The sequence below is a fragment of the Tasmannia lanceolata genome, unplaced genomic scaffold (assembly GCF_043159265.1).
Source record: "Tasmannia lanceolata isolate RefF3 unplaced genomic scaffold, GAP_Taslan_0.1 ptg000003l, whole genome shotgun sequence".
Classification (NCBI taxonomy): domain Eukaryota; kingdom Viridiplantae; phylum Streptophyta; class Magnoliopsida; order Canellales; family Winteraceae; genus Tasmannia; species Tasmannia lanceolata.
This window is the reverse complement of record NW_027518680.1, coordinates 34335852-34362621: the sequence shown is the minus strand read 5'-3', so window position 1 is coordinate 34362621 and position 26770 is coordinate 34335852. Positions and strand designations below refer to the sequence as shown.

The 26770-nt window shown below is 45.1% G+C and overlaps 2 protein-coding genes and 1 long non-coding RNA gene across 3 annotated transcripts in view; 2 read left to right on the top strand and 1 right to left on the bottom strand.

Annotated features, from left to right (window-relative positions):
- The first annotated feature begins 4085 nt into the window (after positions 1–4085).
- LOC143869729 (uncharacterized) lies at positions 4086–5195 on the top strand. The gene has a single exon (XM_077376290.1). It carries the CDS (start codon positions 4086–4088, stop codon positions 5193–5195), a length of 1110 nt encoding a protein of 369 aa, XP_077232405.1.
- A 10862-nt stretch (positions 5196–16057) lies between these two features.
- LOC143869728 (zinc finger BED domain-containing protein RICESLEEPER 1-like) overlaps positions 16058–26770 on the bottom strand; it is a 64548-nt gene continuing 53835 nt past the window's right edge. The window contains exons 7-11 of the mRNA XM_077376289.1: positions 19843–19865; positions 18578–18709; positions 16517–18471; positions 16347–16421; positions 16058–16119 (exon numbers count right to left, since the gene is read on the bottom strand). Coding sequence (XP_077232404.1) covers positions 16058–16119; positions 16347–16421; positions 16517–18471; positions 18578–18709; positions 19843–19865 — 2247 coding nt within the window. The remainder of the gene's footprint in view (positions 16120–16346; positions 16422–16516; positions 18472–18577; positions 18710–19842; positions 19866–26770) is intronic.
- On the top strand, positions 20931–23273 carry LOC143854224 (uncharacterized). The gene is made up of 4 exons (XR_013237465.1): positions 20931–21260; positions 22286–22336; positions 22842–22899; positions 23200–23273. It is a non-coding gene; the product is annotated as an uncharacterized LOC143854224 (long non-coding RNA).

The following is a 26770-nucleotide window of genomic DNA, read 5'->3' as shown; positions in this document are numbered from 1 at the left end:
TGTGACACCTGGACCAATCAGGGACTTCCACCTAATCTTCCTAGGTATGAGACCTGGTCCATACAGAGGCCACCACATGTCCTGGACAGGTGGCTTAGAACTACCACCTGTCCTAGACAGGTGGCTCAGAATCACTATAAATAGCCTTCACTTGTGCTAAGGTGAGGGATCTGAAAATCAAAACCCTAAGCTTTTGCTCTGACATTGCTCTGCACTCCTGCTCATACTGACTTGAGTGTCGAAGCGCCCGTCCGGAGCACCACTCCGGGTTGGTCCTCTGACCCTTTTTCTTCTTGTCTGTGCCCTTGTGCAGCGCAGGACTCCACCAGCCCTTCACCCGTGACTTGTTAGATCAGCCCTTCCGGCCCTACCATAACCTGTTACCAATTTTAGACCTAACAGATTTGGCGCCATCCGTGGGACCCCGCAACAAAAAGCTGTTCGGAACCTCACTTAAGCAATGGTAGGAAAACACGGAAAGCATGTGCCAACCTCCCGGACGACCCGGGCTACAGCCCCCCCCCCCCCCCCCCCCCCCGCGAAGGGAGAAGCGAGGATTGGCCTCGCAGATAGAGGTCGGAGCGCCAGGGGAGCGCAGTCCGACTCGCTCGGACCGTTCAGACCCTACCCTGACCCCAAGGGAGATGCGGGCCCTTTTTCAAGAGATGACTGCTGTAATTGCGCAGTTTAGGAATCCGGCCACCGCACTCCAGCAGCACCCAGCCGAAGCCTCTCAGCCCGCCCAGGGGAGGGGAAGATCCCGCCGAGAGCACACGCCTCCGCCCCGGGAGCAGACTCGCCACTCCACAAGACGAGATCACCTCTCCCGGGACAAGCATGTGCGTCCCGAGCCTCGCTTACATCACCGGTCACGATCACCCTCCGTACAAAGGCATGGCAGCAAGAGAGACGCCACGCACGGAGAGGGATCGCGGCACCAGCGAAGGAGTCCGGCCAGTCAGTCCGGATCGGCTATGAGCCCGCCAGCAAGGAGAGAGAGGCCCGTCCACCGGGCTGAGGAAAGAGAGGACCCGGTGTTGCGAAGGATCCAACAGATCGACCACCGGATCGAAGAGCTCGCCAGAGAGCAGGGCCGACCTGCCTCCCGGATCTTCACAAGCGCTCAACCATTTTCAGACAGAGTGCTCAGCGCGGAGGCCCCCGCGGGCTGGAAGATGCCCCAGGTTCCGCAGTATGACGGGACCACCGACCCCGTGGACCACCTGGAGACTTTCAGGACCACAATGCTCCTCCACGGGGCGTCGGATGGATTCCTTTGTCGGGCATTCCCCACCACGTTAACCGGAGCAGCGCGGGACTGGTACTCGCGGCTTAAGCCCAGGTCCGTGGACAATTTTGATGATTTTGGGGATAACCTGGCCCGCCATTTCATGAGCAGCAGGAGACCCAGGAAAACGACCGCTTCGCTGATGGCCCTCAGGCAGGGAGATGATGAGGCCTTGAAAGTGTTCGTTGGTCGCTTTAACAGGGAAGCTCTCCAGGTTCCTAACCTGGATCCCTCCGCGGCCACGAACGCCCTTCTGACCGGCGTCCGATCAACTGATTTCAGGCGAGCAGTGGCTCGGCGCAACCCGCAGTCTCTCGCAGAGGAGGAGTACATCTCGGTGGAGGAAACTCTCGCCGCCCTGGACTCCGCTGGCAGGAGAAGGCCCGAGGAGAAGAACCCTACCAAGCAGCGTAGGGATGATAAGTCTCAGAAGAAGGAGAGAAGCCCTCCCCGCAGGGAGAGAAGCCCTTCTCGAAAGGGGAGAAGCCCCCAAGCGAGAGAGCATTACACGCGGCTGACCGCGTCCAGAGCACAAATCCTGGCAGCCATTCGGAAAGAGGACTTCATCCGTTGGCCGGAGAGGCAGAACTCATCGACGAAGAAAAACATGTCCCAGTACTGCAGGTTCCACAAGGACCACGGCCACGACACCAACGCATGCCTTCATCTGAAGGAGGAGATCGAGCAGTTGATCAGCCGTGGGTACCTTGGAAGGTACTTGAAGAATGATGACAACAAAAGTGAACGCAAGGAAAAGCCAAAGCCTAGAGGCAGAAGCCCTCGCGGCGCTCAACCTCTAGGCGACCGCATTCAAGCTCCAGCTCCGGCCAGCCCCCCTCCTCAGGTACCTCAACCTCAACCTCATGGTGTTATTGGTACCATTTCAGGAGGGCCGACCGCAGGAGGAACCTCTTCATCCGCCCGCAGGACCTATGCCTGGCAAGTAAACGCCGTCCATACCTGCAGCAAGAAGGCCAAGCTAGAGAACGAGATATCCTTTTCAGATGCAGATCTCGATGGCCTAATCCTCCCGCATGATGATGCCCTGGTCATCACCATGCTGGTGGCCAACTGGGAAATGAAGAAGATCTTGGTCGACAACGGGAGTTCCGCAGACATCCTCTATTATCACGCTTTTGAGCGGATGCTGATCGGAACCGACCGTCTGAAGCCGGCCAACTCGGATCTGTTCGGGTTCTCCGGAGAAGTTGTCAAAGTCGAAGGGCAGATCGAGCTTCCAGTTCTTATCGGGGAGCCGCCCTGCCAGTCCGTCGCCATGGTAAACTTCTTGGTGGTAAGGGCCAAGTCGGCCTACAATGCTATCTTGGGCCGCCCCGGCCAGAATCTCCTCCGAGCCGTTCCCTCCGCCTATCATCAGAAGATGAAGTTCAGTACACCAGGGGGTGTAGGGGAAGTCAGAGGGGACCAGCCCCAGTCAAGGCAGTGCTATGCAGCAGCGCTGAAAGGGAAAAATGCGTCCGAGTCTCTGCCGATCGAGCTGTTCGATCTAAGGGACGAAGCCCAGATCACAGTAAACGAGCCGGCTGAGGACGTTATATCTATCCCGTTGTATAGCGGCGACGACCAGAGGGTTGTTCAGATCGGCTCTGCCCTGCAAGAGGCCGCGCAGCAGGATCTCGTTCAATTCCTCAGAGCAAATGCAGATGTCTTTGCCTGGGCTCCTTCCGACATGCCCGGCATCGACCCTGCAATCAGCACCCATGAGCTCGGGGTTGATCAGACCTGCAAGCCCGTGAAGCAGAAGAGGAGGCACTTTGCACCAGAGAGGCGAAGGGCCATTAGAGAAGAGGTGGAAAGGCTTCTGAAGGCCGACTTCATTCGCGAGATCCAGTACCCGGACTGGCTCGTGAATGTTGTGATGGTAAAAAAGTCTAATGGGAAGTGGAGGACCTGCATAGATTTTACAGACCTGAATAAGGCCTGCCCGAAGGACAGCTACCCGCTCCCAAAGATTGATCAGCTCATCGACGCTACTGCAGGTCACGAGCTTCTAAGCTTCATGGACGCCTTCTCAGGATATAATCAGATCAGAATGCATGAGTCCGACATTCCGAAGACATCCTTTGTAACCGATCAGGGGACTTATTGCTATCGAGTTATGCCTTTCGGACTGAAGAACGCAGGGGCCACCTACCAGCGGCTCGTCAACAAGTTGTTCAAAGAGCCAATCGGCCGCAATATGGAAGTCTACGTGGACGATATGATGGTCAAGAGCAGAGCTGCCTGCAATCATGTTGCCGACCTCGAAGAAGCATTTCAAGTCTTGAGGGAGCACAACATGAAGCTCAATCCGACCAAGTGTACGTTCGGCGTTGGAGCGGGCAAGTTTCTGGGCTTCATGGTAAGCCAGAGAGGGATAGAAGCAAATCCTGAGAAAATCAAGGCGGTGATGGAGCTGACTCCACCCAGAACTATCAGAGAAGTACAGCGCCTGACCGGACTGGTAGCTGCCCTAGGGCGGTTCATCTCTAAGTCCGCAGAAAGATGTCTTCCGTTCTTCAACACAGTCAAGGGTATAAAAACCGCGCCCTGGACTCTGGAGTGCCAAGCGGCGTTTGAGGAGCTGAAGCAGTACTTGTCCTCTCCACCGTTACTTTCGAAGCCAGAGCCAGGAGAAGAGCTGATTCTGTATCTCTCAGCGGGACCTTTGGCAGTCGCAGCAGTACTGATCAGAGAGGAGTACCACCAGCAAAAGCCGATCTACTATGTCAGTAAGGTCCTCCATGATGCAGAGACAAGATATCAGCGGGTCGAGAAGCTCGTATACGCCCTCGTTATGGCGGCCAGAAAATTAAGGCTGTATTTCCAGGCGCATACGATCAAAGTCCTGACAGGACAGCCCGTGAGGCAAATCCTCCACCGCCCAGACACTTCAGGTCGTCTTGTGAAGTGGGCCGTGGAGCTCAGCGAGTTTGACATCAAATATCTGCCCAGGCCGGCAATCAAAGCCCAGGTTCTTGCGGATTTCATAGCTGAATGTACCATGCCAGATTCAGACCCCGGGTCAGAAGCAGCGCTTCCTACAGCAGCAGAACCGGCTATATCCGAGCAGCAGGTCGAAGCCGAAGCGGTTCCGCTTACAGGGCCCGAGGACGCACCTCCTCCGACCAGTCCGCTTCCGTGTTTTGAAGAGCCGCTCTGGGAGGTGTATGTTGACGGATCTTCAAATAAAGGTGGCAGCGGTGCCGGGCTAGTCCTCACAGGGCCAGATGATTTCGTCCTGAATTATGCCTTGAGGTTTGGATTCCGTGCGTCAAACAATGGGGCAGAGTACGAAGCGCTCATCGCCGGAATGAACCTCACCACTCAGGCCCACGCTCAGAAACTGAAGGCGTACTGTGATTCGCAGCTAGTCGTATGTCAGATTCAAGGAGTATATGAGGCCCGTGAAGAGCGAATGATCAAATATCTGCACAGGGTCCGTGTCCTGGCCGGCAAGTTCGAAAGTTTTGAGATCATCAGAGTCCCCCGGGCTGAAAATACAAAGGCTGATGTGCTCTCAAAGCTAGCGGCTTCAGGCTACACCGCTCTCAAAGAAATCCGTATGGAGTTCCTAAAGACCTCCAGTATTGATGACCAGCCCGTCGTAGTAATGCAGATCGACGACGAGCCATGCTGGATGGATGAGATCATCAGATATTTGTGCAGCGGAGAACTCCCCGGGGAGAAAAAAGAGGCCCGTAAAGTCGTACAGCGGGCAGCAAGGTTTTCATTTGACGGCGAGACTCTCTACAAGAGATCTTACACCCTCCCGTACTTGAAGTGTCTCCGGCCAACCGACGCCCTGTATGCCCTGCGAGAGACCCATGAGGGGATTTGCGGAGAACATCTTGGGGGCAAGGCCCTGGCCATCAAAGTCCTTCTAAGAGGCCTGTGCCTACATTGAGACAAGATGCACTGAGCCTTGTGAAGAAGTGCGAGAAGTGTCAGAAATTTTCTCCCGCCGTTCACCAGCCTGCCGTGCCAATGGCTCCTATCTGGGGAATGGACATCTTAGGTCCTTTTCCGGAGGCCGCGAGTTCGTCGTTGTCGCCATCGACTACTTTACGAAGTGGGTAGAAGCTGAACCCCTGGCCAAGATCACCGAGCAGAACGTCCAGAACTTTTTTTGGAAATCAGTGGTGTGCAGATTCGGGATACCCCGGGTCCTCATAACGGACAATGGCAAACAGTTCGACTCGAGGAATTTCAGAAAGTTTTGTGCGGATCTGAAGATTGAGCAAAGGTTCACTTCCGTGGCACACCCTCAGACGAATGGGCAGACCGAAGTGACGAACAGGACTCTGCTGCAGGGGATAAAGAAGAGACTGGATGATAAGGCCGGACGCTGGGCTGACGAGCTGTACCATGTGCTCTGGGCGTATTGGACTACCCCACGCACTGCAACGGGTGAGTCGCCTTTCAATCTCTCCTTCGGAACAGAGGCTGTGATCCCGGTTGACATCGGCGTTCCTTCCCCAAGAATTGTTCGCTTCAATGAACAGCTTAGTGGGGACGGGCTCCGTGCCAACCTCGACTTGCTTGAAGAAGTCCGTGAGGAGTCACAGATCAGGGCCGCAGCATATAAGCAAAAGGCGTCTAGATACCATGACACGAAGATCCGACCAAGGGAGTTCCGCACAGGCGACCTAGTTTTGAGGAAAGCGGCAGTCTCCCAGCCAAGAAGGGTGGGCAATCTCTCCCCGACTTGGGAAGGGCCGTACCGAGTCAAAGAGGTCATCCGCCCAGGAAGCTACCGCCTAGATACACTTGACGAGCAGCTGCTGCCGCACGCCTGGAATTCCAGAAATCTTCGAATATACTATCAATAGTCTTTTCCTTTGCCTTTGAAGGCCTGTAAAGAATCTCTGTAATGAAATTTCAAAAAGAAATAAAGTGGAGTTGTCACTAAACTGTGTCCCTCACTTTTGAGTCACTAATATATGCCAACTCCTCCAGTCAAAGACCTGCCCGGCCTAGCCGTCTACATCCGAAGCCGGCCAGGATATGGCGCAACCGCTAAACGCCAAAACACCTGTCCGGCCTAGCCGTCTATAGCCTTAGCCGGACAGGATACAGCGCAAACGCCAGGCGCCAAAAAGACTCTAAGTGTTTGCAGACTTAGCTCTCATTCTAAGTGTTTGCAGACTTAGAGAACAGCAGTGGAGCACTCCGGCGCGTCCAATTTGGTGTGGAGACCAGTTCCGACCACATGGACCCGCCCTAGTGAAAACCTCCTCAAAGACCTGCCCGGCCTAGCCGTCTACATCCGAAGCCGGCCAGGATATGGCGCAACCGCTAAATGCCAAAACACCTGTCCGGCCTAGCCGTCTACAGCCTTAGCCGGACAGGATACGGCGCAAACGCCAGGCGCCAAAAAGACTCTAAGTGTTTGCAGACTTAGCTCTCATTCTAAGTGTTTGCAGACTTAGAGAACAGCAGTGGAGCACTCCGGCGCGTCCAATTTGGTGTGGAGACCAGTTCCGACCACATGGACCCGCCCTAGTGAAAACCTCCTCAAAGACCTGCCCGGCCTAGCCATCTACATCCGAAGCAGGCCAGGATATGGCGCAACCGTTAAACGCCAAAACACCTGTCCGACCTAGCCGTCTATAGCCTTAGATGGACAGGATACGGCGCAAACGCCAGGCGCCAAAAAGACTCTAAGTGTTTGCAGACTTAGCTCTCATTCTAAGTGTTTACAGACTTAGAGAACAGCAGTGGAGCACTCCGGCGCGTCCAATTTGGTGTGGAGACCAGTTCCGACCACATGGACCCGCCCTAGTGAAAACCTCCTCAAACACCTGCCCGGCCTAGCCGTCTACATCCGAAGCCGGCCAGGATATGGCGCAACCGCTAAACGCCAAAACACCTGCCCGGCCTAGCTGTCTACAACCTTAGCCGGACAGGATACGGCGCAAACACCAGGCTCCAAAAATACTCTAAGTATTTGCAAACACGGAGACAGAAGTGGATCAGTCCGGCTAATGACATCCGGTTAACCACTCCGGCTCGGCAGAGAGATGAGGAAGAAGCACAGACAACATACGTACAAAAACAAGATAGCCGTACAGACAGTTAGACAAAATTGAATTTGTATTCGTATTACAAAAGTGCTCTTTTCGCCGAGTTGGCTTACAAAGATTGAGCCTCTCGGGCCAGTACAAAAATTTACAAAAAATAAGAACAGGAGGTCTGCCTGGCCACTCAGGCCTCCCCGTCGGCCGCCTCGTCGGTGACCGCCTCTGCAGTAAGGGCTGCATCCTGGCCGGCCTCGGCGGTTGGAGGGGTGACCTCGGAAGCCAGAGCGACTTCTTGTTCTACCTCGTTGGGTTGGGAGGAGCCCACTTCACCTTCTTCCTCCTCGTCCTCTTCATCCTCTGGAGGTGCGTACGGGACGTCCAGTCCGTCCAGAGAGATGTCGGGGTAAGCCTTCTTAACCTGCTCAGAGCAGAGGAGGAACCCCGCCTTATAGGCTTGGAGGCCCAGGTTGAAGAACTGTGTGTCCTTCCTCTCTTCGGCCTCCCGCACTGCCACTTTTACGGCAGCCTCGACAGCCGCCTTTTCCCTCTGGTCGGCTCTCTCCCTCGCAGTTAGGAGATCCTGCACGGCTTGGTTCTTGACCCTCTGCACCTCGTCCTTGAGGCTGTTGCATTCGGCCTCTTTGACCTGGACGATTTCACTAAGCCCGTCCTTGTCCCTCTGGAGCTCGCCCTTCTCGGACTGTATCTGTGTGAGCGTGTCAGAGAAGAGATAACTCTTCTTTGCCATGTCTCTAGAGTATACTTGGAGCTGATAGAGGGCGGAGACGATCGCCTCTGCGCAGGTCTCCGGCGCCTCTTTCTCGACTTCTCGTCGGTCATTCGGGAGGACGCCCTGAAACATCAGTTCTGTGGCCACCCGGCTATCACCCAGGCCGGTGTCCGTTTTCTGCACCGCCCAGTTTGGGAGAAAAACATTATCAGCTCTCGCCGCGGTGGCGGCGGGGATACCCAGAACTGGCCCGCTGTGCCGGGGCTCTGCCGCCCGTGCAGACCCTGAGCTCTGCCCGGTGAGGCTTGGCCGGCTCGGCTTGACTGCGAGCTTGTGAGTCGCCCGGCTACTTTTGAGGGGATTAGCCAGTGCGACCATCGCCGGGGTTGACTCCGACACCTTCCTTTTCTTGCCCTTAAGTTGGGGCTGCTCATGCGTTGGGGACGATTGGGAGCTCTGCCTTATTCTGTCCATCATGGACATCTGCTTCACCATTTCTGAACGTAAAAAACAGAACAGAGTTAGAACTATAAAAAAAAAGGGGGCGAAGAAGATAGACGAAAAGAAAGGAAAAGAAAGGAACAGTTCAAAATATAAGAGCTGGCCTAAGAACATTTACGTACGTGCCGGCGTCGCACGGCTGACACCGAGCTCCACCAGGACGGCCTCCTCGGAGAATTCCGAGCAGTTTGTTTGACCGCGCTTCAGCTCTTCTTTGATCAAAACAAAGGTCATGTAGTCGTAGCCTTTGAGGACCGGCTTTCGACTAAGACTCTTGGTGTCCGGTGTTCTCCATTCCAACGAGAACGGCCAGTGGGAGCTCTGCTCGGTGTCCCAAGCATAGAAAAACCTGTTCTTCCATGTGTGAATGGAAGTAGGTATGCCAGTGATCATTTTCACCTCGGGCCGTTGGCTGATGTAGATCCAGCCGCCGTCCTTATGCCTCTTCAGATGCGCACACATCCTGAAGACGGGCAGGGTGGGGTTCCTACGGACCCGGACTCCCAAAAGGTGCAGGAAGCCGACCAGCGTCCTCCAAGAGTTCGGCACGACCTGTGTGACCGCCAGCCCGTAATAATTCAGCACCTCGACAAAAAATGGATGCAAGGGAAGTCTGAGCCCGGCCCGTAAGGCTTCTTCGTATAGGCATAGATCTGCACTATCGTTGCTGGTCCGGTCCCCTTCAACGGCCGCCCTCAAAAGGTACCGGTCAGGAATACAGTATTTCCCCCGGACGGCCTGAAGTTTGCCCGGGCCTAGATGATTCACCTCGTACAGAGCCCCGACGTTGTACTGTGGGTTGGCCTCCATCCGTGCCTCTGCTATTACCTCTACGGGTGCGCGCGGCAAGCGATCACCCAGGCCGGTGTCCGTTTTCTGCACCGCCCAGTTTGGGAGAAAAACATTATCAGCTCTCGCCGCGGTGGCGGCGGGGATACCCAGAACTGGCCCGCTGTGCCGGGGCTCTGCCGCCCGTGCAGACCCTGAGCTCTGCCCGGTGAGGCTTGGCCGGCTCGGCTTGACTGCGAGCTTGTGAGTCGCCCGGCTACTTTTGAGGGGATTAGCCAGTGCGACCATCGCCGGGGTTGACTCCGACACCTTCCTTTTCTTGCCCTTAGGTTGGGGCTGCTCATGCGTTGGGGACGATTGGGAGCTCTGCCTTATTCTGTCCATCATGGACATCTGCTTCACCATTTCTGAACGTAAAAAACAGAACAGAGTTAGAACTATAAAAAAAAAGGGGGCGAAGAAGATAGACGAAAAGAAAGGAAAAGAAAGGAACAGTTCAAAATATAAGAGCTGGCCTAAGAACATTTACGTACGTGCCGGCGTCGCACGGCTGACACCGAGCTCCACCAGGACGGCCTCCTCGGAGAATTCCGAGCAGTTTGTTTGACCGCGCTTCAGCTCTTCTTTGATCAAAACAAAGGTCATGTAGTCGTAGCCTTTGAGGACCGGCTTTCGACTAAGACTCTTGGTGTCCGGTGTTCTCCATTCCAACGAGAACGGCCAGTGGGAGCTCTGCTCGGTGTCCCAAGCATAGAAAAACCTGTTCTTCCATGTGTGAATGGAAGTAGGTATGCCAGTGATCATTTTCACCTCGGGCCGTTGGCTGATGTAGATCCAGCCGCCGTCCTTATGCCTCTTCAGATGCGCACACATCCTGAAGACGGGCAGGGTGGGGTTCCTACGGACCCGGACTCCCAAAAGGTGCAGGAAGCCGACCAGCGTCCTCCAAGAGTTCGGCACGACCTGTGTGACCGCCAGCCCGTAATAATTCAGCACCTCGACAAAAAATGGATGCAAGGGAAGTCTGAGCCCGGCCCGTAAGGCTTCTTCGTATAGGCATAGATCTGCACTATCGTTGCTGGTCCGGTCCCCTTCAACGGCCGCCCTCAAAAGGTACCGGTCAGGAATACAGTATTTCCCCCGGACGGCCTGAAGTTTGCCCGGGCCTAGATGATTCACCTCGTACAGAGCCCCGACGTTGTACTGTGGGTTGGCCTCCATCCGTGCCTCTGCTATTACCTCTACGGGTGCGCGCGGCAAGCGAGGAACTTCAATATGTTCTTCGTCGTCGCTGGTTTCTACCCGGTGCGGTCCGTCCCCCCGGACCGGGATTGTGTCTAAGTCCACAATCTCTTCCTCTCCGCTCTCCTCGTCTACTACAATTATTACCTCCTCGTCCTCAACACCAGCCTCCGCAGGAGAGGCCGGCCCCGTCCTCTCCGACGCCCCGGACCCACTACTACTACTAGTCGAACCGGACTCCTTTGAGCCGGAGTCCGACTCGGAACTGGTGCTAGACATTAAAAGGGAACAAAAGAAAAGCTAAAAGAAATTACCGAACTGAGGTGCTGACTGAAGATCGCCGGGCTCACTGATCCGAGGCGGGCAGAAAATTGACTAGCCGAGCAGTAGAGAAGGAGAGGAGAATGTAAAAAGTGAAAAATGAGGAGTAAAAACTCTGGTATATATAGGCTTGGAAGAGCGGGAAAAATCCCGCCCTTTTCCCACCAGCCGGAGTGCGCCACGTCACCTACCGCATTAAATGCGCCGCTCGCATTAAATGCGCCGCTCCGCATTAAATGCAAGGTACAAGTTCCAAAGCGCTAAGTGATGACGCCTGGAAGACAACATATCTGTCCGGCCTGGCCGTCCAACGCCTTAACCGGAGCCGGACAGGATATGGCGCAATCACAACGCGACAAAATACCTGCCCGGCTTTGCCGCCCAGAAGGCTTAGCCGGACAGGATATGACGCGTTCGCTGGAAGACAACATATCTGTCCGGCCTGGCCGTCCAACGCCTTAACCGGAGCCGGACAGGATATGGCGCAATCACAACGCGATAAAATACCTGCCCGGCTTTGCCGCCCAGAAGGCTTAGCCGGACAGGATATGACGCGTTCGCTGGAAGACAACATATCTGTCCGGCCTGGCCGTCCAACGCCTTAACCGGAGCTGGACAGGATATGGCGCAATCACAACGCGACAAAATACCTGCCCGGCTTTGTCGCCCAGAAGGCTTAGCCGGACAGGATATGACGCGTTCGCTGGAAGACAACATATCTGTCCGGCCTGGCCGTCCAACGCCTTAACCGGAGCCGGACAGGATATGGCGCAATCGCCACACGACAAAATACCTGCCCGGCCTTGCCGCCCAGAAGGCTTAGCCGGACAGGATATGACGTGTTCACTAGGCAACAGAGGGCCTGTCCGGCCTAGTACCCCGTCCAGGAGATCTGCCCGGCCAAGACGCCCAGGGAGTTTAGCCGGCCAGACCTCTGGTTCAAAATTCGACCAGACCGGATTGTATAGGGGCTCCTGCCCGGCCATGCTCCTTCAGGCCAAGCCACAAGGCCAGACCAGGCCGCCCAGAGGCCCCTGCCCACTGCAGTTTCTCTGGCCCATACCTGAGGCCGGCCTTAGCTGCCCAGAGGCCTCAGGGCCGGCCAGATACTGCTTTAACCCTCTTTTTGCTTCCCCTAGCCGCTGTCACGACTCGGAGAACCAGGGGGCAACTGATGGGGTCCGAACTCAGTACTGATGGGTCTGGACTCAGTACTGATGGGTCCAAACTCAGCACTGATGAGGTCCGAACTCAGCAGCCAATTGGCTATTGACGCGTGGCCCTCACAGGGACCGCTGGAAAGCCAACACCTGTCCCTGCTAGGTGTGACACCTGGACCAATCAGGGACTTCCACCTACTCTTCCTAGGTATGAGACCTGGTCCATACAGAGGCCACCACCTGTCCTGGACAGGTGGCTTAGAACTACCACCTGTCCTAGACAGGTGGCTTAGAACTACCACCTGTCCTAGACAGGTGGCTCAGAATCACTATAAATAGCCTTCACTTGTGCTAAGGTGAGGGATCTGAAAATCAAAACCCTAAGCTTTTGCTCTGACATTGCTCTGCACTCCTGCTCATACTGACTTGAGTGTCAAAGCGCCCGTCCGGAGCACCACTCCGGGTTGGTCCTCTGACCCTTTTTCTTCTTGTCTGTGCCCTTGTGCAGCGCAGGACTCCACCAGCCCTTCACTCGTGACTTGTTAGATCAGCCCTTCCGGCCCTACCATAACCTGTTACCAATTTTAGACCTAACAACGTTCATCCATTACATATAAGTCATTTTATTCTCCTTTTGGCCATTTCATTTCATTTACTTCTGGCATGTGCTACTGTTGTAATTGAAATTATTCATGCTGGTAAAAGAAAAATGTCATGTTGCTCAAACATGGCCTAGTTCTCTGTATTTTCTTTTGCTTACTATTGACATTTCATAAGAAAATAAAATCAGGGTAAATGAGTTTTACAGTAGGAAAAAAGTATAATCCTTACTATTCTAAAAGCCTAAAGCTTTGAAATTTCGTCAACATATTTAGGTCAAATTCCCTTTAAGTCCCACTTTTCATTTCATAAAATTTTCTGCTGTGTCCTCTTTCCTTAAAGGCTTTTCCGTCATTTCCATCTTTACTTTACCCCTCTGGATACGTCCAAAAATACTGCCAACCGTCTTCATTTTAGTCTTGTTGTGGCTACAGGTGTCATCCCAATCCCGCCACCTGCCTCCCATCCGTGCTTTTTGTCTGGCGGGTTTACTTTGGTACCATCGTCTCATTTCAACCATTTTCAAAACGCTCTCTCATTTCAACCATTTTACCTGTAATTTTTCCAGGTATGCTCCCTCTCCCTCTCTCACTGTCTCTGAAGTCTGAATCTCTCCCTCTCTCAATCCCTCTCTCAGTCTCTCTCTCCCTCTTTCTCCCTCTCAGTCTCTTTTTTTTTTGTTTCAAAAGCGTCTTCACTCTAAACAAATTAACGGAATTTAGTGCATTACTAATTTATGAATGCTGTGAAGATCGAGTCTCTACAAATTTAGAAAATGGGTCTATTTATATATTAATGTTCTCTCTCTCTCTCTCTCTCTCTCTCTCTCTCATTTACATATTTCATTACCGATTTACAGGTACACCCAAGAATACCACTCCCTGCAGCCTTTTCCATCCAGAATACTTAATTCCATTTTCCTCGAAATGGTTAACAAGCTCAGGGCTTCTTTTGATATCTCTAAAAAGTTATTTGCACAAAAGGTTTTAGAATTAATGGGGTTCTTTGCAAATAAGGTTTGATTGTGTATGATTTTCCGTATACATTTTGAAGAATATTGGTAAGATTTTCTGATTTTTTGGTTATGTTTTTTTTTTTCCCTTTATCTTTGAAAACCCCCCTGCAACTAGGGGTGGCAATGGTTCGGTTTCGGCTCGGTTTGACCCCCAAACCGAACCGAACCATCCTACTCTCCAAACCGAAACCGAACCGAACCGAAATTCTGAATGGCCAAACCGAACCAAACCGAACTGATTTGAAATTTTCGGTTTCGGTTCGGTTTTCGGTTTCTTTCGGGGTGTAAAATAATTGGCCCCTTTCCATTAAAAACATGAGGTGAAAATGGAGGTGAAAATGCTTAGAAGACTACAGCCCTCAACCGCTAAGGAGCATTTCTAGTTGTTTTTTGAATGTTGGTGTATGATTTTGTTTACGAGTTTAACCAATTTGAGCATTCACACAACATGGTCAAGAAAATTCTAAATGATCTGTCACATAAACTATATATAAATTGGAATTTGAGAAGAATATGTCAAATTCCAATTTATGGGCATCACAAACAAAGTGCCTTAAAACCCCACAGAAACAACTCACAAATACTCAAATTCATTTCCCGTCACAATCTCCTGTCTCGTTTCATTGAGAAAATTCAAGATGAGACATCATATCCTCACAGATAGCAAGGAGGAACTGGATTGTTTCTATTTTGGAGACCTTTGATCATGAGAAAAAATGGCTCAAAAAAATGGGGCGACTATACAAAGTCCTCTTCTGTACAAATGCATGGCCATGCATGGCCCAATTTGGGGAAAAAATGAAGGGCGAGATAGATTTGGGGAAAAAATGAAGGGCGAGATAGATTGGATGCTAACTAGCACACACAAAGGAGTGCAATCAAATGTTGAAGAGCTTGCTTCGTGCACGAAAAAAAAACTTGATTTTAGAATTCATCAGGCTTATTAAATGCTCCCTGAAACATTTTTCAACAATATCGACATGAGACCAAAGAGGTATCCTTTTCAGATATATGAACAAAATTTTACATAAACTTGTACATGTCTTGGTGATGTGTGTGAAAGTTTACTTTTTGACCTTCAAGACATGAGGAACTGACATTTACAAAGGTCAAATTCATATCGTGAACTAATGCTGACAGTTTTTTATAAAGAGCAATGCAATTATGCAAACAGTGAATTGACAATATTAGCAACATATCAAATTATTTCCTACTGGCAACAAAGAGAAAATGGAAACTACATAATGAGCTCATACCATGAGCTAGCATTGCACAACCAGAATAAATCATTTCCTTTGTTAACTCACAAATTGCCAGTATAAGTAAAAATCGCAAATTAAGCTTGCACAAAACACTGATACTAACACACTCATCTAATTACCTGTTAACTCATCCCAACTTTTAGTATTGAAAGAATGATCACATTCTTTGAAGGGACTCAAACGATAAAAGAGATGAATTTACCCATAGGTTAATATGAACATACAAGTTTGAGCAAGTTAATATCATTTTTTCAACCTGATAAGGACATTATCTAACTGAACAAAATAAATCTGCATTTGTTAGCATTTCTCAAGTAATTACATTAACTATCTTAACTATCTGTTACTAGTCATAGCATTTTCCATTTTACACTGAATAAAATACAGGGCAAATATTTCAAGACGACATCAAATACTTTCAGCCCATACCCTGTAATGACCACGTACCCAACTCAATTGAGTATCAACAAGCATTTGAGAAAACCACAGGATTCTATATCGTATGTATGAGAACACTGAATTATAGTAAAACTCATTTCAATTAATCGCAAGGCTAGTAAAGCTAAAAGAGGTTATTAGTGTTAAGACATGATTATGATAACAAAATTTGAGAGAAAGCCAACCTCTAATGAAACCTCTTTACTCCTTCAGCTAACAATTATAAAGATAAGGAATTCCAGCCCATTATGAGAAAACAGTTAACAACTCAGATTCTGATGTAAAATGATGATTGATAAGCCCCACTCATGTTATGAATCAAGCATAAAAAAATATTCCCATTTGTTGAGCTACCTCCAACAAAACACAACGATAGAATATACTACCTGAAAAATATTGCCATGATATCAAGGAAAGATTCCACCAATCTTCACAAGGTTACAGACATCCCCACAATTAAAAGAACCATTGTACACATCCAGAAATCCGAAAAGATGCAACCCACCCACATTTATGTAGCATGGCACACATACACTCTATTATCACAGCACTACTATATGATGACTAGTCATTACATACAAAAGAGAAAAGTCTCAAAAACAGATGTAGGAATTTCTTTTCCCAAGTCAAGTCATAGACCGCAATTGTTTTTCGAGAAATTAAAATCTAACATTACATATGACTAAAATCATACGTCTTCCCCAGCCATTTCCTCATCCTTCCCCGTGAGAATGGTGGCATGTATTGCATCTAGAACAACAGCACAACAGAAACAACACCAATAAGATGACTTAAGAAAAGAAGACGAACAAACATAAGTATGAATATAAACACTAACAAGTAGTTACTACTAATAAACACTCTTCCATCCCACCCATAACACATTCCATGTTGAAAAGATGCAACATTACTAATGCTTAAAATTACCTACCATCATCCAATCGTTGATTCATCATCCAATGATTCAATTAAATGACTATCATATCCACTATCAATTGTAGAAGCCGAGGTAACAGTTGAATATGCATCAATCGACCCGAGATGTGCGATCCCTATGAAAAATAAAGTATAAATATATCAAAAGAATTTACATAGTTAAAAAAAGATAAATCATAAAAAAACTTATTAAGTAAAGAAAAAATATTACCATTTCCTTTAGCCTTCAACCAATCTTGAGTACAAATTAAAGCTTCTACAGTACTTGGTTTCAAGCTACTCCTATACTCATCAAGAACTCGATCTCCTGTGCTAAATGCACTTTCAGAAGCAACAGTAGAGATCGGAATGGCTAGAACATCACGAGCAATTTGAGCAACCATTGGATACTTTCGACCATTTAATTTCCACCAAGACAATATATCGAAAGTACCATCTTCAATCCCTGCCCCAGGATGCACTTTTTCGTCCAAGTAGAGTTCTAATTCAGATTTTTGTGGTGTCTCCTCGGTAGTTTCCATAACAAAAACAGCAAGTTTTGCCAAGTTGGAATTTGATGTCGAGGAAGTTGCAATCGATGTGGAAACATGCCCATATGGAATTATATCATGTCTATCATATTTTTCCACGTATGCATCATAAAGACGAAATAATGCATTCTTCACATTCTCAACATTCATATTTCTTTCCTCTTCATATGAATAAATTTCTCGAAAGAAGTATTGAATCGATTTCATTTTATATCGATGATCTAAAATGGAAGCAATCCCCAATGTAATGCTAGTAATTCCCCAATACTTCTCAAATTTTTCAAGCATTGACACGGCCATGTTGCTAATGCAATTAACTTCACTAGTATTCCATTTCTTCAAAGCAAGATATATATCACAAATATCATTGAAATAGAGATTTGATGTGGGATATCGACAACCAGAAATCCTTTCGGTAACATCATAAAATAATTTCAAACAACCAACAATCATCTCTGCAAGATTCCATTCATATTCTGATGGTGCACAAGTGTACTTCGTATCACATTCAGCCATACGATTAAAAGCTTCCTTGAATTTAAGAGTGTTAACAAGCATCAAGTATGTGGAATTCCATCTAGTAGGCACATCATAAAAAAGAGAGCTTTTAGGAGACCGAACTTGATTTGTAATTTTTCTGAACCTCTCCAATCTAGCTAGTGAAGATTTAACAAACTTGATGCTTTCACGAATATTGTGGATGCTTTCACGAAGATATCCTAAACCATCTTGAACAATGAGGTTTAAGATATGTGCACAACACCTAACATGAAGAAACTCTCCATTCGAGATAAGAGATTTCTTTGGGTGGAATACTTTCAACATCTCCCGAATGACAACATCATTAGTAGTACAATTATCCAAGGTGATACTAAAGACTTTATTATCAATGTTCCAATCATAAAGTCTAGCAGTAATTGACTTAGAGATCTCTTCACCCGTGTGAGGAGTTTCAACATTTATGAAGTTTAAAATTTTCTTTTGAAGCTTCCAATCATTATCAATGAAATGACACGTTAAGCATAAGTAGCCTTCCATGGTTCTTGAAGTCCACATATCCGATGTTAGACTTACTTTACAAGGAAGGCTCTCAAGTTCCTCATAAATGTTCTTCTTTTCAATTTCATGCATTTTCAGACAATCTGCTTTCACAGTATTCCGAGTAATCAACTTAAACATTGGCTGAAGATTTCTGAGAAAAACTCTAAAAAAAACATGATTGGCAATAGAAAAGGGATATTCATGATAAATAACCATCCGAGTAAAATCATCACGGCTTATTTGTTGATTGAACTCAAAAAAACTAATATCAACACTCCCATCAATCTTTTTCTCTCCCATTTTAAGAATCTGTTGGCCCACATCAAGCTTTTGTCTCTTGCTCTTTTTATAAGCAAAGCACGTCTTTAAATGGTTACTCAAACTACTAGTTCCAACTCTACTACTTCCTGCGTATTTTTTATTGCAATGTTTGCAATAAGCCCATTCAGACCCATCTTCCTTTTTTTCTTTCCTAAAATCGATCCACACTTTTGATCTCAAATTCAAGGCATTATCATAGGCACCTTTATCAGACATTGGAATATCATCTTCATCAACATTAATAGGCACATTCATTTCCACAGAATAAGAATGACTGTAACAAAAGAAAATAAATAGATTCTTCAAATGTATCTAAAAACTCTTATGTCATTCTACTTCTAAAACAACATAATAAGGTTCTAAAAAGTGAGATTATATACCTAGCCACTGGTTGGCTTGAAGATCCTTGATAAGATAGATTCTTTTTTTCCGGGCGGGGGATGCGAGCACGACGTGGGCTACGAACAACTTCCTGAGTAGTCTCAATTGGAGGACTTTGCGAACTCATCTTCCTGCAAAGTTAGGAAAGGTTGAGCAAAAATTATTAGACTTACAAGTTACAATACTTGTGTATTAGTCAAAACCCTCAAAAACCAAAATCTGTAAAAAAATATTGAAAATTAAAAAAAAACATATCAAATTTGGGTCGGGAGTGAGCTTCATTCTACTTCTCAAGATTTGGTAGATGAGATTTTTGTGTTTGTAAGGATAAATTTGTTGAAAAGAAGTCTAGGCTTTGTTTCGGTAACCATTTTCTAAAGTGATTCTGATTTTAGAGTTCTAGCTAATGATTCTTGAGCGATTCATCAAATTTTTTCCCTACTGCAAATAAAAACAAGAGATTCCAGACATATAGCCAGCAAGGTCCATAACAAGGAACTCATGATCCAAACAATGGAAACAGTTCCATTCTTCAGTAACTATTTGGTAGGGAAAGCTCCAGCGAAAATAGCTTTGCAAAGGGCATGTGAGGTAGTTCAGCTCTGAGAATGGCTGTGTGGATTAGTTTCCCAGACAGAGTAGAAAGTGAACCAAAAAGTTGAATCTCTTCGCCATACCAGGGAACTACAGATCTTGGATTAGATCTTTCAAGTCTCCATTGATCCATAACCCGGAGATCTGAGGACTAGCCCAGCATTGTAACCAAGAGCAACCCACACACTAAAAGGAATCTCTGCAATGTGTGATGATGAATAAGCAAAACTACAACAGTAATATGTTCATCAAAATCATATTGAATTTCCTGTACCTGCTGATCCCAGATTTCATAACAAAGATCCATCAAAATTTTAACTTGATCCACGACACACTGGCGGTGTAGGAATAACAGGAAAGTTAAGCCAACTCAGAAGAACAGTAATTAACAACACTCCAGCCCTGGAGATAATGTCGAGCAGAGACATCGTGCTTCTCGACATGGAGATGAAAACCCCCATTAGAAGCCTAAAGCAGCAGTTAATATGTAAAGGGAAATGATATTTCCACCCCTCAACTGTCTAATGTGTTCAACTGATTGGAATTGTAACAGCAAATGAATAAGCAATCTAAATAGGGGCCATCAAGGTAACAAAACAATGGGAAATGTCAGATAAACATCTCCATTTTTCATACACATATATGGGGGTGTCAATGAGAGGGCTGATACCTTAGCAAAAGAGGGAATATTTCCTGCATTTGTGATTGTTTTATAGAACATCAAACCACAAAAGAAGGCAAAAAAAGATTAAAAACAAATCAAAAAACAAAAATTCTGTAAAAAGAAAAAACCAAGAGAGAGAGAGAGAGAGAGAGAGAGTTTGAATCATACTTCTATAGTTCTATGTGTTAAAAAATCAAAAAACAAAAGTCAAAAAATCCCTAGAAACCCTAGCAACCAAAACCCCCAATTTATTAACCCGAAATAGGGTTTCTCAAAATCATGAAATAGGGTTTCACACGAAATTTTCAGGTTGGAGAAGATGAGCACAAGATCTATTTCAGGTTTAGAAAGCCTATTTTAGGTTTAGAGAAGATGAGCACACAAGGGTTTCTCAAAAATAAAATGCAAAAATGAGAAAGAGATAGATAAGGAAGACAAGAAACATAGAAATTGTAGATAGAGAGAGAGAGAGTACCAACTGTTTGGACGATGAGGTTGAAGACGATGGCCAAGCGGGCTGCGGGAGGTTGAAGATGGAGTTTTCCCCTTGGTTTTTCTCCTAACTAGCAAACACAAGCTTAAAATAAATAAAGTACTAATCTAATAGTAGTAACAAAGGCGATCCATTTACAAAACTTGAACAAACTTGAACAAAACTATGTGTGATTACCTTTTCTTCTTTTGATTGGCTGTGGGAGGTTGAAGATGGAGTTTTCCCCTTGGTTTTTCTCCTCACAGCAGCGTGCTTGAGTCGAGAAAAATAAGAGGGAAACTAGGGTTTCCAATATAAGGGAAAGTTATATTACTGCAATTTTACATGAAAACTTTGTCACTCATTTTCCATGAAAAAAATTTTACTGCAATTTTTTCAACGGTGGTTTCGAACACTGGATTAGTGTTTCGGTTCGGCAAGGGTTCAAACTGAAACCGAACCGAACCGAACATCGGTTTGGTTCTACCGAACCGAACATCGGTTTGGTTCTACCGAACCGAAATTTGAATCGGTTTGATTTACCCAAACCGAAACCGAATTATCGGTTCGGTTTCGGCTCGGTTTCGGCCCGGTTCGGCCAATTTTGCCAGGCCTACCTGCAACATGGTAAAAAACCAAATGGATTGCATTGTCCTCTACTTTGGATTTCCTCTAAATGTACATAGTCTTCAAATAAAATGATGCAGCTAACGTTAGAAAGTCTTCTTTTTGACAGATGTTAAACGAGAATGGGTGCAAAAATATTGTCTGTCATTTAACTTCCTTTGCAAAAATGCCCGCAAACTGTTTGATGATATTCCTCAAATCAAGAGTCCAACAAAGTTTTTGTCTTCCAGAGACGAAGCTGAAGAGCAAATTAGGGAAAAGTTAATCAAACCTCCAAAAAATAGTATTCATTACCCTATATGGGATGATTCCAATGGAAGTGGCGGTAATGTTCTTCAACATTCTCTTTCGTTTCTATGAATTTGGGCTGTATGGTTGTTGCTAAGATAGTCAATATTGTTTCTACTTGTTTATTCTGATTCATTTATGTTTCAGCCAAAAAATTATATTATGAATAAATAAATCCTCCTATGCTCATCCTTTTGCATACTTGTAGTTCCATGATCCTTAATAGAATAATGATATGGAGAAAGATTTGGGTCCTAGAGTGGAACTGAACTAATAGCCTTTTCACAACTTAGCAATCCTGGTTCCTTGTTTTTTGGCATTTTCCCCTTAAATGGCATAACCACCCTTCCCATGCCATGTGGCATGTAACAATTTGTGTGGTTCCACTCTAGGTCCCCAAATCGGTCTCCATAGCAGCACTATCCTTAATATCTTGATCTGCTCCACTAGGAATAAGATTTCATGTACCTGAATTCTTGGAAGCAGAGAAGTTTATCGATTACAGTCTGTTGCTGGGTTTTCACTTCTCTGATGACCTTTCAGCAGGTAAGATAGGGTTGTTACCATTTGTTGCACCTTCCAATAAGTTCATTTCTTTTTTCCTTTGTTTTTATTAAATTCTCTAAAACAAACTGACTTTATTAACATTAAAGAATCAATGAACTGAATTTATATGACCATTGAAGAACCTGGTATGGCCTTTGGTATTCTTCATGTAACAGTTCTTTGAAGCAGAGGCCCAGAACATGGATCATATTCCATCTGCACAATGTGATATTCTGCTGGAATCCTTCTTCCTTCAATTTTAGTTTATTCCACTTTGTGGGCTTCATTTCTAAACACGTATGAATCAAATTAACAACCACCCTATGCACAGTTTTCATTGTAGTACTTAGGATTTCCTATATTTTTCATTGTAGTTCTCATGGGAGGGACATTAGGAGAATTACCGAGTTCATGTGTCATTGAAGAGGTAGATTAGGGATTTTGGATTGCTCATTTATACTGCAGAATATTAAATTTATATCCAATTTACTTCGGATTTAAATTGCTGTTTTCTAGGTACACCTGTCATGACTCACAAGAGGCGAAAAGCTATTTCGGCAATCTATGGTACATGATTGAAAGTTGTATATGATCTTTCGATTAGCAAGTTTCCTCCAAGATACGGAAATCAAAACAAAACCCCAATACCTTTCCAGCCTTTTTTTGTGTGCTGAACTTTATGTTTCTCTAGCTATTAAAATCAGTCATTTTCACATAACCGATATAAGAAGCACAGTGATATGCATGATCAAAATGCAATTAGTGCAAATGTATTCATATAGAGAAGGAAAATAGTTACAAGAATGCACGCATTAATGAAAATTAATTCCGTTTTTTTTTACGTCATAATTTCCATTTTTTTACTTACCGTTTTTTTTTTTGACATCATAATTACCGTTCTTTTTTAGTTGCTCATATTTTTCAGTACACATGTTTATTGACTTCTTTTACAATTACATAAATAAAGAAATAAATCCAAAATGATAAATTTAAGCGTTTGTGTGCATCTATTAAACCCTTCTATTTTTGTTTATTCCTTTTGCCACTCATGAATTCTTCTGTCATTTCTCAGCAAGGAGCAAACAGACAACTTTGTTTTCCATCCAAGTAGAGCCTTACTTAGATGGCAGGTAATTTTAAACTCTTCTAACATCTTTTTTCTTTATTTTTACATTAGAACATTTAAAGATTAAAGTCAAACTACATGCGTTCATTGGTCTACAATCTTATCTTTGTTCAAATGAGATATCTTGGTGATAGCTATTTGTGGGTTGGAACTGCACATATCCAGCACTCATTAGAGTACAAGCAAAAAATGGGGTGTGTGCTTCTTACTGATAGGTTTTTAGGGGTTTTTGGATACCCATATATAGATATGTGTGCTTTTAATAATTGGCCATAAAAGTGGAAACATGAAAATGCTTTTTCAGGTTCAACATGAAAAAATACGAGGAACAAAACACAAGTTAGATTCCAAGATGGCTCCTTTGTTTAAAGTCTGCCACATCAATTTGCATTAAAGGGGTGTGTATTATCCTAGAGGGGGTGCGTATTATCCTACAGGGGGTGTGAATTTATCATCGCCCTTTGTTAAAATGAGATATCTTGCTTATAGGTTTTTCTTATCTCAAACTGCATATTTCCCGCTCTCATCAACATACAAACAAAAAAATGGGGTGTGCGGTTCTTCCACATAGGTTTTTTTGGCCGTTTTGGATACCTACATATAGATATGTGTGTGTATGTTCGTCAATGAAGAGAGTGCACTTATCCTTTCCCGCTCTCATCAACATACAAATATGGTGATACAAATATCAATGGCCTTTTATTACCAATCTGTTATGGATAAAAAGAAAAGGGGAACTTCACTCCATAACCGCTACCCAAGTATTTATGAACATCATTCTCCTTTTGATCCTTTTTATTATTATTATTGTCTATCATGAATATAATCTTCTATAACATAATATAATATTTATATTTACGTTTTGGCAACAGAGCTTTATGGATGTGATGAGGGACTTTAGAGATGGATGGTAGAGAGCCTTCATTTGGAATAAAAAAAAGAAGCCTATTATGACAATGTTCCTTTCCATCAAACAAAGTCCTCAAAGTTTCACAGATACATTCCACAAGTGGGTTTTCTTTCACTTATGCTAGTTCTTCCTCGCGACACCAATCATTAGTACTACCTTGACAAAATTGGGTGTCTACAGCAGGGGAGTAAGCTTATGTCGATCAGTGATTGGCTTGGCGCGTGAGTGTGTGAAATTCCAAGGGTAGGCCCAAGTACTATTCTAATGGCAACTTATGAGGAGGGAAAATTAGGTTCCTAACAAGTTTTAAGCTTTTGAAAACTCTAACCCAATTTTACCCAATTTTAAAGATTTAAGAGATCAAAAAGGCAATTAAGCATACAAGTTAAATCCTAAGTGCAATGCAAATGTAAAGCAAGAGATAAGAGAGAGTGCACCCGAGATTTAAAGTGGTTCGGTCCTCAAAACGCGAGGCCTACTCCACTCCACCAACCAAACCCATTGATGGCTTCACTATGTTGATCTTCTTAACTTCGGCGAAGATCGGTGCCAATTACAATTCCAATTGCCTTTAACCTTGGTGGCAATCCTCACCACGGAGAGAAGGCTTCGCTTCTCCGAACACTCGCCCGAATACAATCATTTAGCAAAGAAAGAAAGAACAAAAAAATCCCTCACAAGGATTTACAATGTTTGAAGAAGATGTACAAATTAAAACCTATGATCCAAATCCTAATTCTAGAGGATGAGAGGCATAAACAGGCTTAATACACTCTTAGGATATTCCAATAGATTTTTAGAGTGTTAAAATTGATGGTGGAAAGTTTAGAACTCCCATATATATAGAAAACCCAAATATGACCGTTTGAGGGGCATAGTGGTAATTCTGGCAAAATCCCCAACGGCTATAACTTTGTTCCCGACATAGTGGTCTCGGAGTTCCGAGAATTTCTCTCGGAGTTCCGGGAATACAAACAGAAGTTGAAAATTGATCCTTGGATAATATCTCGGAGCTCCGAGACTTTTCTCGGAGTTCCGAGAAGCCTATTTTCAGCTGGTTTTTCATTTTAGTTTCTTATTCATTTGGGCTTCCAACTCTACACCAAGTTGGGATTGTTATGAGGGTTCCAAAGTGTTGGAACACCACAAGGACAATCTCTTAAACATTTAGGGGTGTGTGATTTACTTTATTTATGCCTCTAAACACCTAAACTAGGATTGGATCTTTACATTCTAAAACGACTTCGATCTTCAATTGTGATGCTTCAAGTCTTCATGCGTCTTGGATCTCCAATGTCTCTGGCCTTCCTAATGCGGTCCAATGAGAGCTTCTTGGCGTCAATCCAAGCAATATTGTCTTAACACACTCATGATCTACAACTTAGACAATCAAACACATTAGTTATATAAAATCACTTGTGTATTGGAATCATCAAAAGAAGATGGGAATGCCAAGGTAGGAACCATTGGGCTTATAATCTCCCCATTTTTGATGATGACAAGCACAAGAGATTTTCCAATAAAAGCACACATATATTTACTTACACTATATTTTCCCCCCCATTGGCATCAATCAAAAAGATGGGGTAAAAGAAAATCAAAGGGATGAAATTTACAATTTTAAGCTCCCCCTTTTTCAAGAAAAAAGACAAACATAGAACTCCCCCTATTTAGAGTTTTTATTCAACACAAGAGGGGATATTTAAATAACCATAAAAAGATATTCAATTTTTTAAATGCAAGCTCCTAATCTAAAAACACATATGAATAGAATCGTATGGGGGCTTTGGGAACCCAAGCTTTCTTTGTTCCACCACAATACCTAATCTTAGATGCACATTGGAATTGGTAGTGACCATATATTCCACAATAATGGCATCTAACATGAGGGTTAGATAGACTAGTCCTATCATAAAATACATGATTAGGTCCATGACTAGCCTTCTTCAATATTATGTTAATAATTTTATCACCATTTAAGAATCCATGGAGACATAATCTTAACCTTTCATTTTCATTATGAAGAAGGGTTATTTGATTTAAAAAATCATTAGTGTCATCTTCATAAGATTTGGAACAGCTTGCCACATTGTGAAATTGTACTAATTGGCAAGATTTCTCATCCAAAATACCCTTAAGGGTTTCAATCTCAAGTTTAAAATTTTCAATTTGTGCTTGAGACTTAGATATGGAAGAAGATGACTTATTTGTCAACACATCAAGTTCATTTTCTAATTTTGAAATAGATTTTTTAAGAACTTTATTTTTTGAAATTTGAGAATGCAAAGTAATGCACAATTCATCATAAGATATGTTTCCACTATCACTACTTGATGAATTACAAGAGGAGTTAGAATTTACCTCATTTTCATGGGTGAGTGCCATGAAGCAAAGATCATCCTTATTAGCTTCCCCTTCGCTTGAACTCTTGCCCGAGGTGCTTGACGCATCCCAAGCGGCGACGAGACCCTTATTCTTCTTCCAATCTTTCTTCTTACCCTTGAACTTTGAGGATGATGAGTTGAGAAGAGGGCACTTCGGTCTTTCGTGTCCCGTCTTCTTACAATTATAACACCTTATTCCTTCTTCTACTTCACTTTATTCTTTCTTCTTCTTTTTGTCCTTTTTGTGCTTCTTTCTCCAAATGCTTTTAAATTTTCTTAACGCTTCTTCCTCATCACTATTGGCTTCACTTGAGGATGATGAGTCCGTCTTGAAGGCCTTTAGAGCTAGAGATCGACTTTCTTTTTCTTTCTCTTTCGGCTTCTTCTCTTCTTGACGGCTAGTGAGGAGCATCTCATGAGTGATAAGAGATCCTACAAACTCCTCCATAGTTAGCGTCTTGAGATCCTTTGACTCTTGTACGGTGGTGACTTTTGGATCCTAATGTGAAGGAAGTAACCTAAGCAACTTACCCACAAGCTCATCAGTAGGATAAGATTTACCAAGATTAGCTAATTCATTT

Bases quoted from the DNA above. Each gene is read 5' to 3' on its own strand.
- LOC143869729 (XM_077376290.1), top strand. From the start codon at position 4,086: ATGGCGGCCAGAAAATTAAGGCTGTATTTCCAGGCGCATACGATCAAA.